The sequence below is a fragment of the Zingiber officinale genome, chromosome 9A, assembly GCF_018446385.1.
Source record: "Zingiber officinale cultivar Zhangliang chromosome 9A, Zo_v1.1, whole genome shotgun sequence".
Taxonomy (NCBI): domain Eukaryota; kingdom Viridiplantae; phylum Streptophyta; class Magnoliopsida; order Zingiberales; family Zingiberaceae; genus Zingiber; species Zingiber officinale.
The window spans coordinates 107,578,387-107,594,019 of NC_056002.1; the positions used below are offsets into that span (position 1 = coordinate 107,578,387).

Here is a 15,633-nt window from a genome sequence, read left to right on the forward strand (position 1 = left end):
CTGTCAACCAAATCATGTGGATGAGTTGGCAGAATAACGTTCCGTAAAAATTAGGTCAATATTATATATATTTTTTAATATTTGCCGAGAACTTAAAGTGAAGTGGCATATATTTATTGGCTAGTTTTGTCCTACTCTACAAATCAATGATAAATTATTTACCTGGATTATCGACCGCACAACCACTTGGTATAATTTCGAATGCTTTAATTTTAATAAATAAAATTACCACCATCTCTTCTATAAATAGATGGGAATTGCATGATACTCTAAACAAGCAATCACTTGGCTGAAGTGAGTGATATCCGTAGCTTAACCATGGCTTCCCTTGTCATGCTCTCTGCTGCTCTCCTCCTCGGCCTCTTCCTGCCTTCCTCCATGGCCAACAACGTTCTCTTTGGTGGTGACAGGCTGAACACCGGCGAATCCCTCAGAGAAGGGAACTTTAAATTCACCATGATGTCCGACGACTGCACCCTGGTGCTGAACGACAACGACCAGACCGTGTGGTCCTCCCCCACCAACGGCCTAGGCAACAACTGCTTCGCCCACTTGCAGACCAACGGCAACCTCGTCATCCGCAACGACAATGACCAAGTTGTTTGGTCGAGCAACACCGCCGGCGAGGAGGACAACTACATCCTCGTCCTGCAGAAAGACGGCAGCGTCGTCATCTTCGGCCGCTCTATATGGTCCATCCCCCCCGGTTCCAACACCGCCACTTCCAAAGGCGCCGTGATCGTCAAAAGGGGACGCAACGATGAATCCACGAACATTCTCTATGGAGGTCACAAGCTGCGCACCGACGAATCCCTCAAAGAAGGGGACTATACCTTCGTCATGCAGTCCGACTGCAACCTGGTGCTGTACGACGACAACAACAACCAGGTCATGTGGTCCTCCCAAACCAACGACCTAGGCAGCAGGTGCTTCGCCCGCATGCAGACCGACGGCAACTTAGTCATCTTCGACGGTATTAACTTCAACAAAATTTGGGATAGCAACACCCGCGGCCCGGAGGGCAAGTACATCCTCGTCCTGCAGCGCGACGGCCACGTCGTCATCTACGGCAGCCCTATATTTACGATCCCCAACGATGAACCCACGAACAGGAAGATCGCCATGGTGACTAAAAAATAGTTGCCTTCACCACGAACGATGCATGGGTAGCTATTAAATAAAAGCGAATAAATTGAAGCGAGGCATAAATAATAATTAGCTAGCTACATGGTGGCATGGCACGTAGCCTCGTTGTTCTGGTGTACGTACCTACTGTTAAGTTGGTGTGAGTCGATAACCTTAATTATCTATCTGCTCTGCCTATTTTTAGTTGAATTGCATTGAAAAAAGAAAAAAATAATTAATTAAAGAAATCTAATAGCACACATATATAAATTTAAAAAATAAAATTAAAAGGTAGAATCTAATTAACCAATTCCAGCTTTGATAATATGAAACAATATTATTGGCTAATGTTTGAAATTTTGGAGGAGAAGGTTTTTTTATTTTAAATTTTAGAGATCATCTAGAGAATAAGTTAAAAATAGTGGATACTATCGTCCTAAAGGTATATATATATAGTGTGTCAGCCTCTCTCGACTTCTATCTATGTATCTGTATATACCTCATTTTATATTTATAGGGTCGATACTAGAGGATCGCTAAGATAGCGAATTTATTTTTTTAATTTTTTTTCTTTTAATACTTATTGTCTCTCACATAGCTTTAATATAAATATATATTTTGTCTATATTATAAATTATTTTATATAAATCAAGTTTAATTTAACTCTAACATGAGAGATCATGATTAAAATACGAGGAAGGTCTAATTTAATTTAACAAATAGATTTTCCAATGCGATTGTAAATTGTTTTATATATATCTAACTCTTGCGAGAACAATAGTGATATAAAATATGAGGAAGGTCGAAAATTAGATTCAGGTGAGCCCTATTTCGATTGGCTGCAATCACCCAGACAATCGGAGCAACAAAGGAGTGAGAGAAGCTGATGAAGACTGATGGAGGCACCCTCAAAGGAGATTGAATGCGCCTCCGAGGCGCGCTCCCACCTCCTCCACCTTTGGGCAGAAGGCGCCCTCCATAAGCATAGAGGGCGCCCTCCATGAGCATAGAGGGCGCCCTCCATGATTATGGAAGGCGTCCTCGGCCAGTCAAAGTAGTCGTTCACAGTGGATAAAGTTTTATCCACTGCGCCTCGCTGGAGGCGCTCTCCAAACCCTTTTGAGGTACCCTCAAGCTGCGGATAAATTTTTTCAGGGGTTATAAAAAGACTCCTGGACCTAGAAATGTAGCAACAACTTGTGTATTTATTTGCTAACAATAGTCTGCGATGTTAGTGTGTGTAAGAGGCTTTTCCGCCTTCACCAAAAGAGATTCTTAGTGAGCTTTCATCTGCCTTAGATTAACAACCATCCCGGTTGTAACCAAGTAAATTCTGAGTCTCTTTCTTTTAGTTTCGTATTGTTTATTTTTATGTTATTGTTGCTAATCTAAGTCGAAAGACGAGAAAGGTGCTGTGTTTTAGTGTTTCATGCAACTCAACCCTCTCCAGCCGGCCTACCCGGTCCTACAAGTGATATCAGAACCTAACAGTTCCAGGAGGACTAACCGTCGAACGAAGCACATGAGATGGTCGGACCAAGCATCTACCCACCAAAGTTTGAGGGGGAGTTCGCGAGCTGGAAAAAGAGAATGGAGGTATTTTTCAAAACAGACTTCGATTTATTATTAATAATGAAATTTGGTTTTGAAGTACCCAAGGGTAAGGAAAAGTTTCAATGGACGAAGATGATTTTAAAGAAGATGATTTTCAAGACATGTTTACTGATTTAAGAAATGCAGAAAATATCAATACCATTGAGTCTCAATTAGATGATATTAATGAAAACATGAATGCAGATGATATTAGCGGAAGTTATTACTCAATGTTTGAAGAAGCACAAAATGAGTTGTATTACACTTGTACTAATTTTTCTATATTCAATTTTTTGGTCAAGTTAATGCATGTGAAGGTGTTAAATGGTTGGAGCAATAAATCTTTTGATATGTTACTTCAGTTATTGCAAGAGACATTTCCCAAACCGAATGTGATTCCAAACTCTCATTATGAAGCAAAGAAAATGTTAAAAGAGTTAGGATTGACATATGAGAAGATATATGCTTGTAAGAATGATTGTATATTATTTTGGGATGAGCATGAGAATAAGGATACATGTCCGGTGTGCATGTAGCCTAGATACAAATATGATGGGATGAATAAAAAAAAGAATGCTCAGAAAACTCTTGAATATTTTCCTTTGAAGCCCAGACTTAAGCGGTTGTTTATTGCAAAACATGCAACAAAAGATATGAGATGACATAAAGAAAAATGGATTGAAATTGATGGTGTATTAAGGCATCCAGCAGATAGTGAATCACGGAAAGAATTTGACATATCAGATGAAATATTTGCTAGTGATCCATGACATATTCGTTTAGGGTTGGCTATAGACAGTTTTAATCCGTTTGAAAATATGTCAAATGCTTATAGTATGTGGCCTGTTATACTTGTAAATTATAATTTGCCACCATTGAAAATAATGAAGCCATCATACTTGATTATGTATCTTTTAATTCCTCGACCTAAATCACCTGGGAAAGAGATAGATGTATACTTATGACCTTTGATCAATGAACTGATGGAGCTATGGGATGATGGGGTGGCAATATATGATGCATCGATTAAACAAGTATTTTGATTACATGCTGCTATGATGTGGATCATTTATAATTTTCCAGCATATAAAACAGTATCTAGATGGAGCATAAAGGGTTATAAAGCATGTCCAGTATGTGTAGTTGAAACTAAATCTCAAAGATTATGGAGTAAAATATGCTATACATGCCATCGTCGATTCTCAAATGTGCAACACCCATGGCGCAGAAATAAAAATTTCAATGGAAAGATTGAATAAGAAGGACCACCATGAAGATTTAGTGGTTATGAGATTTTAGCACAGTTAGATACATTACCCCAGGTGACATTCAGTAAGCATCCACTACAACAAAAAAAATTAAAAGACAACGGTTTAAAACCGTTGTCGTAGGCCATTTAAAACCGTTATAATTGGCAGTGTTGTTAAATGTGTGGTAAAAGGCAACAGTTTAAAACCGTTGTCTTTGACCACATTAGACAACAGTCATGCAATGGATTTAAAGTGTTGTCTTTTAATACCAAAGACAACAGTTCTGTAATAGTATAAAACCGTTGTAATTGCCTGTTTAGCAATCATTTTGATCGCAGATATGCTTTTGACAACAAATACACTGTTGTCTTTCTTCAAAATTTAGTTTAAACCATTGTCTTTGTGTACTTTTCACAACGGTTAAAAAATCGTTGTCTATGTTGATTAGAAAATGTATCGCGAATAGATAAAATATTTTTTTTGCACACAAACTGGTACAACATATATACATTCACAAAAACCATTTTCAACATATATACATTCAGTTGTCTTTAATACATTTCTTGTCTCAACCAAAAACTGGTACAACATATTGGTACATTCACTTAAGTTAAGTTTATAAACTTCTACAATTACTACAAGCTATCCAAACATGACCACAAGTAGTATCCAATCATGACAACCACAAAAGATGAAACCACAAAATTAAGTTTATCAGACCACAACCATGAAAATTAACTTGTCCTTTTCTGAATAGATCAAGTCAGGATGTGCAACAATCTTCACGTACTGGTCCTTTTTCTGCATACAGAATTTCATAGACTTAGCTTGCAAACCCAACTTTCTCCCTTTTCTGAAAATAAAATGTTAAAAGAGACATTTCCCAAACCGAATGTGATTCCAAACTCTCATTATGAAGCAAAGAAAATGTTAAAAGAGTTAGGACTTGTAGGACCGTTGGGCCGGCTAGAGGGGTTGGTAAATAACCTGTCAATTAAAAACAGACAACCCTTCCTCGAACGATTAAGCTAACACTTGTAAAATGAAATTAAGCAGATAAATAAAAACATAAAAGTAAAAACGAGGCACCAGATGTTTACTTGGTTACAACCGATGTGGTTGTTAATCCAAGGAAGATTAAGCTCAAAAACTCCTTCAGGCGGAGAAGCCTCTTACAGCGTTTAGGCACAGAAAACAGAAGCTTAACTACAACTAAAGCATACAAGTGCTTGAAAATAGAATGAGCGTGATTGTTGAAAAGCTTTTGGACCAAGGCTATATTTATAGCCTTGGTCGGGGCGCCTGGATGGGTTCTGGGTGCCCTGGGGGGATAAAATTTATCCCCCAACGGTTGGATCGAGTCAAAGCTCGATCCTGTGAAAAAGTCCCTTCCGGGCGCCCCGGACAGCTCCGGGCGCCCCGGATAGTTCCAGGCGCCTCGGACAGCTCCGGGCGCCCCGGAGCCAAAAGTCAATCCAGTTGACTTTTGGTCCGTGCTCTCTTCTCTGGTTCAGCTCGCCTCTGGTCCGGGTCTTTCTGCTCCGGCTCCGCTTGCTTGGGTGATCTCTGACATCCGGAATAGGGCTCACCCGAACCCATCTTCCGGTCTTCTCGAGCGTGCTTCCCTCCGGCTTCTCGTCCCTCAGAATTACCGCGTGTCCCTTCTCGTCCACCAGCGTACTCATCCGCAGACTTCGTCCCTCGGTCGCACCCCGTGCCGACCTTCTGCGTCTCTTGCTCCCGAGCAATCTTCCGCTCTGGCTCGTACCTCGGAACCACCGCGCACTTCCTTCTCGTCAGCCTGTACTCTTCCGCAGACCTCGTCCCTCGGACGCACCTCCTTCTCGCTAGCTGCGTCTTCCGCTCGAGTACCTGTGCTCCTAAGCTCCTGCACACTTAGACACAAGGTTAGAAACAACGCAGGACCTAACTTAACTTGTTGATCACACCAAAACAACCTTGGGGTTCCAAACAATCTCCCCCTTTTTGGTGTGATCAACCCAAGTTAAGCTAGGGTCAACAATAGATATGAAATTAAACAGTTTATTGCAATAACATGCAACATGATAGAAAAAATTAAATTTCAAACATTTTAATTTTCAATTTTGTCTACCTCCTCCTAGACTTATACTTTCCCTTCTCCCCCTTTGATCACAATAAAAATGGGGTACAAACGAAATCTAAGGGTTGACATTAAAAAAAATTTTGAAACTATATTTCAATAATTTTCAGGGAAATATTTCTAAGTCAAGACAAATTTCTAAGTCATTCGACATCAAGATTAAGAAGTTTTTGAACAGAAAGCTTTATGCAAGAAAATTTCAGAGAATTAATAACATAAAGAGAAATTTTCTATGCATTTATTTATTTATATATTTTATGCTTTAATAAGAAGGTTTAAATTTCCATTTTAATTTATCAGAAATTCTTATGTCACACTTTTTCAGATTTAAAGCAAAAAATATTAAACATGCAACAATTTGTATCATGTTAATTTCTATTATTTTTTGAATTTCAAGTTCACAAAAATATTTCGATAGCATAGATTCTAACTTGATAAAATTTTCCGACGCTATAAAAGATTCTTTCGACAATGTGCAAAATTTGTTTGAAAGAATATTTTGTAATTTGCAAGAATTTTTTAATAAAAATTCTAATTTGTAGGAATTTATTAATAATAGATTTCTTAATCCGAAACACTTTTTCGATGACTCATTTTCTGAATTGCAAAACTCTTTCGAGAAAGTAATTTGTAATTCGAAAAAATATTCGAAGAAAGTTTTTGATATCATTTCTAATTTGCATAATTCTTTTGAAAAAATATTTTGCAATTTACAAAAGTTTTTCGACAAAATTTCTAACTTGCAAAATTCTTTTAATAATAATTTGCAAGGCAAGTTTGACAATTGATTTTCTAATTCGAAAAATTCTTTCGATGATTCAATTTCTGATTCGAAAGACTCTTCAGGCAATTTTTCGATTGAATCATTTAATTGATCAGAGGTTCGAGTCCATACCTGACTTACCTTGTCAGTAATTGATTCTCCCCCTATCGAGTTGCTTTCTTCCGAAGATTCTCCCCCTTCATCGATCTCGGGATGTACTTCGGCTGTTGTAGTACTTACCTCGATTTCGGACTCTTCTGTCGGTGGCTCGGTGTCTATTGAGGTGTCAGCTTTTGAAGGTTCTTCGTAGAGCTTCCCAAAGTTCTTTTGCGTTTCCATAATATGCGACCTTTTTGAAATCTTCCTTTGGTATTACATTCAGAAGATAATATTTTGCCCGCCCATTTGCCATAGACTGCTCACGTTGCTTTTCGTTCCAGAGGCGTAGATCGAGTCTTTCTCCGTTCGTGTTCTTTGGTTCTTCATAACCAAATTTCATTATTAAAGAAATACCAGAATCTGAGTTAAGGTATACCTCCATGTTTTGTTTCCAAATGGAAAACTCCCCCTCGAATGCAGGTGGGTAGTCGCTAGCTCCGGCCATCGTTTTTGTTGCGTCAGACGGCGGTTAGTCCTTCTGAGGCGTACTCGGCTTTGATACCACTTGTAGGACCGTTGGGCCGGCTAGGAGGGTTAGTGAATAGCCTGTCAATAAAACACAAAAGCCCTTTCTCGAACGATTAAGCTAACACTTGTAAAATGAATTAAGCAGATAAATAAAGGCATAAAAGAAAAGACGAGGCACCAGATGTTTACTTGGTTACAACCGATGTGGTTATTAATCCAAGGAATATTAATCTCAAAAACTCCTTCAGGCGGAGAAGCCTCTTACAGCGTTTAGGCACAGAAAACAGAAGCTTAACTACAACTAAAGCATACAAGTGTTTGGAAATAGAATGATCGTGATAGTTGAAAAGCCTCTGGACCAAGGCTATATTTATAGCCTTGGTCGGGGCGCCTGGATGGGTTCTGGGCGCCCTGGGGGGATAAAATTTATCCCCCAACGGTTGGATCGAGTCAAAGCTCGATTCTGTGAAAAAGTCCCTTCCGGGCGCCCCGGATGGTTCCAGGCGCCCCGGACAGCTCCGGGCGCCCCGGAGCCAAAAGTCAACCCAGTTGACTTTTGGTCCGTGCTCTCTTCTCTGGTTCAGCTCGCCTATGGTCCGGGTCTTTCTGCTCCGGCTCCGCTTGCTTGGGTGATCTCTGACATCCGGAATAGGGCTCACCCGAACCCATCTTCCGGTCTTCTCGAGCGTGCTTCCCTCCGGCTTCTCGTCCCTCAGAATTACCGCGTGTCCCTTCTCGTCCATCACGTCCCTCGGTCGCACCCCGTGCCGACCTTCGCGCTAGCTGCGTCTCTTGCTCCCCGAGCAATCTTCCGCTCCGGCTTTCGTACCTCGGAACCACCGCGCGCACTTCCTTCTCGTCCGCTGGTGTACTCTTCCGCAGCACCTCGTCCCTCGGACGCACAGCGTGCCGTCCTTCTCGCTAGCTGCGTCTTCCGCTCGAGTACCTGTGCTCCTAAGCTCCTGCACACTTAGACACAAGGTTAGAAACAACGCAGGACCTAACTTAACTTGTTGATCACACCCAAACAACCTTGGGGTTCCAACAGGATTGGCATATGAGAAGATATATGCATGTAAGAATGATTGTATATTATTTTGGGATGAGCATGAGAATAAGGATACATGTCCAGTGTGCAAGGAGCCTAGATACAAATATGATGGGATGAATAAAAAAAAGAATGCTCAAAAAATTCTTCAATATTTTCCTTTGAAGTCCAGACTTAAGCGGTTGTTTATTGCAAAACATGCAACAAAAGATATGAGATGACATAAAGAAAAATGGATTGAAATTGATGGTGTATTAAGGCATCTAGTAGATAGTGAATTACGGAAAGAATTTGACATATCACATGAAATATTTGCTAGTGATCCATGAAATATTCGTTTAGGGTTGGCTATAGACAGTTTTAATCCGTTTGAAAATATGTCAAATGCTTATAGTATGTAGCCTGTTATACTCGTAAATTATAATTTGCCACCATTGAAAATAATAAAGATATCATACTTGATTATGTATCTTTTAATTCCTCGACCTAAATCACTTGGGAAAGAGATAGATGTATACTTATGACCTTTGATCAATGAACTAATGGAGCTATGGGATGATGGGGTGGCAATATATGATGCATCGACTAAACAAGTATTTTGATTACATGCTGCTATGATGTGGATCATTCATGACTTTCCAGCATATAAAACAGTATATGGATGGAGCATAAAGGTTTATAAAGCATGTCCAGTATGTGTAGTTGAAACTAAATCTCAAATATTATGGAGTAAAATATGCTATACTTGCCACCGTCGATTCTCAAATGTGCAACACCCATGGCGCAGAAATAAAAATTTCAATGGAAAGATTGAATAAGAAGGACCACCATGAAGATTTAGTGGTTATGAGATTTTAGCACAGTTATATACATTACCCCAGGTGACATTCAGTAAGCATCCACTACAACAAAAACATTAAAAGACAACGATTTAAAATCGTTGTCGTAGGCCCTTTAAAACCGTTGTAATTGGCAGTGTTGTTAAATGTGCGGTAAAAGGCAACGGGTTAAAACCGTTGTCTTTGACCACATTAGACAACAATCATGCAACGGATTTAAAGTGTTGTCTTTTAATACCAAAGACAACAGTTCTGTAATAGTATAAAATCGTTGAAATTGCCAATTTAGCAATCATTTTGATCGCAGATATGCTTTTGACAACAAATACACTGTTGTCTTTCTTCAAAATTTAGTTTAAAACCATTGTCTTTGTATACTTTTCACAACGGTTAAAAAATCGTTGTCTATGCTGATTAGAAAATGTATCGCGAATAGATAAAATATTTTTTTTGCACACAAACTGGTACAACATATATACATTCACAAAAACCATTTTCAACATATATACATTCAGTTGTCTTTAATACATTTCTTGTCTCAACCAAAAACTGGTACAACATATAGGTACATTCACTTAAGTTAAGTTTATAAACTTCTACAATTACTACAAGCTATCCAAACATGACCACAAGTAGTATCCAATCATGACAACCACAAAAGATGAAACCACAAAATTAAGTTTATCTGACCACAACCATGAAAATTAACTTGTCCTTTTCTGAATAGATCAAGTCAGGATGTGTAACAATCTTCACGTACTGGTCCTTTTTTTGCATACAGAATTTCATAGACTTAGCTTGCAAACCCAACTTTCTCCCTTTTCTGAAAATAAAATATAGTTAAAGCCATAGAAAAGTAGAAACATGCATGTATAAACTGATAAACATTGCAAACTGATAATTGAAATGGATAATCTAATAAACCACTACAAACTAAAGTGATAATTGAAACAAACAAGCCCCAAAAGTAGAAAACCAAATTATAAACTTCTTGCAGCTTTGCATCTTTTGCATAGTAGAAACCAAATTGTGAAGTACATAAATCTGGACCTTCTGAAATGTTGAAGTAAAAGAATGGCCAAATAAGCACGAGAAATGTTGCCGCTTCACATTTTCATGACTAGTCAAACAAGTGAGCACGAAAAAAGTTGATGAATATATAAACTTGACATTATATCTTAAACCATGTATTATGTGAAAGCAGCTAGAATAGCTAATAGCAGCAACAGAAAGAAGGAATCATAGAGGAAGTCATGTACCTTATGTCTCAACATTACAGCAGCAACACTCTAGTAAGATCTCAAAGCTTGAGGATGTGAAGTTTACATAAAAATCACAAAGCAGTATACGAAACTAGTTTCAACATTATTTCTATAAAAAAGCAAGAACAAACTAATCCATTAAACCATCTAAATTGTTAATCACTTTATACAATCCAGAATATGATTTTCTAAACTGATAATTACTACCACCTAAACTTACAATCACTACAAACTTAATTAACTGATAATCTGACAAGTGTGTTAGTACTACAGAAATGTGTTTACCAGCAAATGATATATATGTTTGAACATCTCAAAATCTTAAGAAGTTGGAAATCACTTCATGCATTCCAGAATAAGAATAATAATAAAATAGAGATGTTCTACCTAGATGTCCTACACACTAAAGTTTTAATAATCATGATGTTTCGAGGGGCATATATGTTAGGATCAGATTATGTAATTTGCATTATATGCAAATACTTTCCGAATAGATCAAGTCATTGTATGACTTTACATACCTAGTCATAAATATAGTCTTGTATGCATTCTGCTCACTCAGAACGCACTTCATCAATTTCTTCTCTGGAGTACTGTGTTTTGATGAACCGTGAACAAAGACATAGATTAGATTAGTAAAAAACAATCAAAAGATGATAAGTGCAAAATGATAAACACAAATATTTGAGAAGATTGAGAATTGAATGTCAAATATTACTATTGATCGAAGTGAATCTCTCTCGATAGTTTCCACTGTTAGTTAGAGCCCTAGAGCCAATCATTTGATGATTGTTGTATGGACTCATTGTATCATATTCTTATATATAAAGGCATTTGGTTTTGGTTATTATGCTTACTTGTATTGGTGCCAAATAAAATAAGTATAATAGCATCCTTGAGTAGAAGGTTCTTACCTATATCAATCGATTGGTTGAATCGATAGTGAGATGATATAGGGAACACTACTCTTAATCATTCCTAGTCGAGTATTAACATTCAGGGACAATGTTAATGCAATAAGACTGTCATGTAGGTCAACTCGATGACTTGATCTCACAAGTCATGGATATAGAGATATCAAGTTGACACATGGGTATGCATTGGAGAATGTATACTGAATGACCCGCCATGAGAAAGTATCATGGATCGTTATATGAGTGTCATATACTTTCTCATGTGGCTATTAGTATGACTACTAGTCCTTGTACCTGAAATCACCATAGATCCCTACATAAGGAGTTACGTACTTTGGCTTCGTCAAACGTCACCCGTAACTAGGTGGACTATAAAGGCGATTGCTGGGTATGTAACGAATTATGCAGAGGGATGTGAGTGATATAGATGGGATCTATCCCTCCTATATGACGGGAGAGACATCGATATTCTTGATAGAGTGAGACCATGAAGTGCATGACCATGCCCAAATGAGTCAATATTAGATATTGAGCTCATTTGATTGAGTGAGTCTACTTGGAGTTCAAGATTTAGATTGATTAGAGGATGACATGGTCTAAGCCTCACATTGATCAATCTAGATGTCTAGGATAGAAGGACAATGTCATATATTGTGAGGAGTCGCAATTAGTAGTCACAACATTCTTATAACTTGGGTAGTGATGATGTGTTGCTAGATACCGCTCATTACTTAAGCTTCTAAATGGGTTAGGAGCATTGTCAACGTTATAAGAACCTATAGGGTCACACACAAAGGACAATTAGATGGAGATTAGGTTCATATGATGAACCAAGAGGATTAGATTCATGTGATGAATCAAATTGGATTAAGAGTAATCCTAATTGAACTAATTGAGTTGGACTCAATTTGATTTATGTGTTCAATAAGTCTAATTTAGATTATGACTTATTGAATCAATTTAATTAAATGAATTAGATTCATTATATTAAATTAGCTTGAATCAAAATTGTTAGATTAGATCAATCAAGGGAGAGAAGTAGTCAGGTTTGACTTGACTTAAGTAGGAAGATGAAGAGTCAAGTTTTGACTTGACTTTGACTTGAGCAATGTCACATCATCATGGCTTCTTCATTTGGTCAAGTTTGACTTGACCAAATGCCACCTCATGGGAGTTACCAAGAGTTGTGACTCTTGATATTCCATGGGAGTTACAAGCCATAATGTGGCCGGCCACTTAAGGATGAAAATTGATTTTTCATTCAAGTGAATTCATTCCATCTTCTTCCTCAAGCTCTTCTCTTCTCTCCCTCTCCTCCCTTGGCCGAACCACTTAAGGTGCTAGCACACCTTTGTTTTGTCTTCTCCACCTAGTTTGTTCATGTGGATACGCATAGAGGATCGTACACTTGACGATCTCGAGATCCGACGAACCTTTGGACGAGCGGGATTGCGAAGGGCATCGCATCAAGGGTAAAATCTCTCAACAATATTGTTCTAGTTTAGATCTAGAGGTAAGAAACTCGTACTCGAAATTTTATGAAGCTATTTTACTTCGTACGGATCCGGTGGCTTGGGGTTCGGGGTTTCCGCAACGCAAAAAGGCGGTTTTTGCGGCCCGAAAAATCCAACAGTGGTATCAGAGCCACGTGCGAAGTCTTGTATGAGTTTAATTTGTATTTTTATGAAAAATATAAGTTCTGTAATATTCTTTTAATTTCTTATTTTTATAGTTTTTATGGGTATTTTTCTCGTAGAAGCGAAGCACAAGTGTTTAGACACTTGTAGGCTTCGGCTACCGAGAAGATTTTTATGAAACGGCAAGGTTTCGCCCCAAATCTTTTTGGGACAGCGGGCTAAGGCGCTGTAGGATCGCTAAGGAACACTCGCGATGGTTATATCGTCAGTAGGGGCGCTGCCCCTGACCCTGTAAGGGGCTTCGTTCCGCGATTGCGCCCGAAAACCCGCTAAACGGGACCGCCGGGAATTTTACTCATAAAAATTGTAGTAAAAATTATAGAAAATTATAGAAAATACATAATTTAGAATTATGTATTATTTTGTGTTAGTCATGACCCAAAAGACCCAAATTGGATTTGAAAATTGTGTTGTAATTCATATTACGGCCAGCGCGCTGTCATTTGTGTTATGTGTCAACTCAAATTGAAAGAGTAGTTAACCCAATCATGATGAAGTTGGCACTCTAAGAGCATTTTCAAGGTTATTATCAACCTTTGAAAATGAAGTGGAGTTTCATTTATTCTTTGGTAGAGTAAAATGTGCCATAATTTGAAAGTTCAATTTAAAATTAAATCGGCACAATTGGGAAAATCATAAAGAACTACCAAGTTGGGATTTTGGTATGTTCGTAAGGAGTAAGGGCAAAAATTTAGAACTTGATCTCGATGATTGCTCCTTGAAGGAGAAAATTGTGCCAAAATTTGAGGAATATGCTTAATTTGTATTGACACAATGTAGGAAAAGCAAAGGAAATGTCAAAATTAGATTTTGGCATTTTCTTGGGAAATAGTGGGCAATCTAGGATCCAATTTTAAGTTAACTAAGGTTAATGATACTTAGATAGATAATCTAGGTATTTCTTTTATGCTAATTTGCCATGCGTTGTTTGCCCAAAATATGCCATGACATCATATTTATTTTTGCATTCATGTTTATTATGAAAAACACAAAAATACCATGCCATATCATACATACATCATGTAGTTATAGGAAATTTTCTTTTGAAAATTATTTCTTTTTGATGTATGCTATAACATATCATGCATTATTTTAATTCCTTGCAATTTAAGGACAAATGACATTTATTAACAAATAACATCCTTGGTGGATGTTCACAACTTCAAAATGCCTAGGTAGATATACATGATCCCTAGATTAGGGCAAAACCAAACTTTACATCTCGCTATGAACTATAAGGTGACTTGTATGTGGTTTAGTACACATTAAATATAAGTGAGATGTTAGGATGATGGACAAAACTCAAGATGTTGATTTAGTGCATTCTTGTGAGTGTTAAGTTCATCAAAACACACGGGTATGTGTTTTCCAATCATTGGGAAAGCTAATGTACAAGTCATGTGCATTGAGCTCAAAGAACATGGTTGGAAATTGGTTTTGAAAATGATTTCAAAAATGTTTTGGAAAACCTTGGTGAAGACTATCTTTTGATAGTACTCATCATTAAAAAGTTAGACACAAACTAGAAGAAAACACTAAAGTTTTTACAAGTTTTCTAGTTTGTGTCAATCTTGAAAAATATGAAGTATTTTCTTAGAAAACTATTTTTCCATGATATTATATGCCCTAAATAATGTCTACAATGATTTTTATGATTTTTGGAATTTTTTAGATTTTTCTAGGGGTTTCTGAAATTGACTGAAATGAAATTTCAGCTTTTTCAGAGCTTCAATCGATCACCCGATCGATTGAAGGGTCTCAATCGATCGGGCGATTGATTGAGAGCAAGCTTCTCGCGAACAGAAGCTTCCTGGATCGATCCACCGATCAATCCAACCCTCCTGAATCTATCAGTGGATCAATTCAAGCAGGTTCAATCGATTGGGACCCAACTCCAATCGATTGGGAATGCTGATTTTGGTTGGTAAAGCCTGATTTCAGCATTTTGGACCACCTTTAGTCTAGGTAACCACTCCTTACCCCTCAAAACATATTTGTATACATTTAGGGGGAGTTTTCATGATGAAAACAAGGACGGATTGGTTAAGGGAGACTAAGTAGAGGTTTAGGTTGAGGTTTGGTTTCAATATTGAATTTTTGAACCTCAAAACTTCTAAATTTGGTTTCCTAAAGGTTTAGGGATTCCAAGTCATTGTTGGTGCAATGACAGAAGTTTCGTGCATGTCTTTAGGGGGACTTACTCTTTAAGGACATGAAAATCTATTTTTCATACACCTTGGAAGGTGGTTAACCTTCTTTAGCGAAAATGCTCAAGGTTGGGCATTTGAATATAATAGAGAGTGGATATCTTCATTATTCAAGTGACGTATGCTCACGGATGAGCATTTGATGACAATGAAGGGTATGAGACCTTCATTTGAATCATGTGTGAA

General features: G+C 37.8%; 1 protein-coding gene across 1 annotated transcript in view; it reads left to right on the forward strand.

The window, feature by feature from the left end:
- The first annotated feature begins 289 nt into the window (after positions 1 to 289).
- The window catches only part of LOC122018605 (mannose-specific lectin-like), a 38,532-nt gene continuing 23,188 nt past the window's right edge, over positions 290 to 15,633 (forward strand). The window contains exon 1 of the mRNA XM_042575969.1: positions 290 to 1,222. Coding sequence (XP_042431903.1) covers positions 319 to 1,140 — 822 coding nt within the window. The 5' untranslated portion in view covers positions 290 to 318 and the 3' untranslated portion in view covers positions 1,141 to 1,222. The remainder of the gene's footprint in view (positions 1,223 to 15,633) is intronic.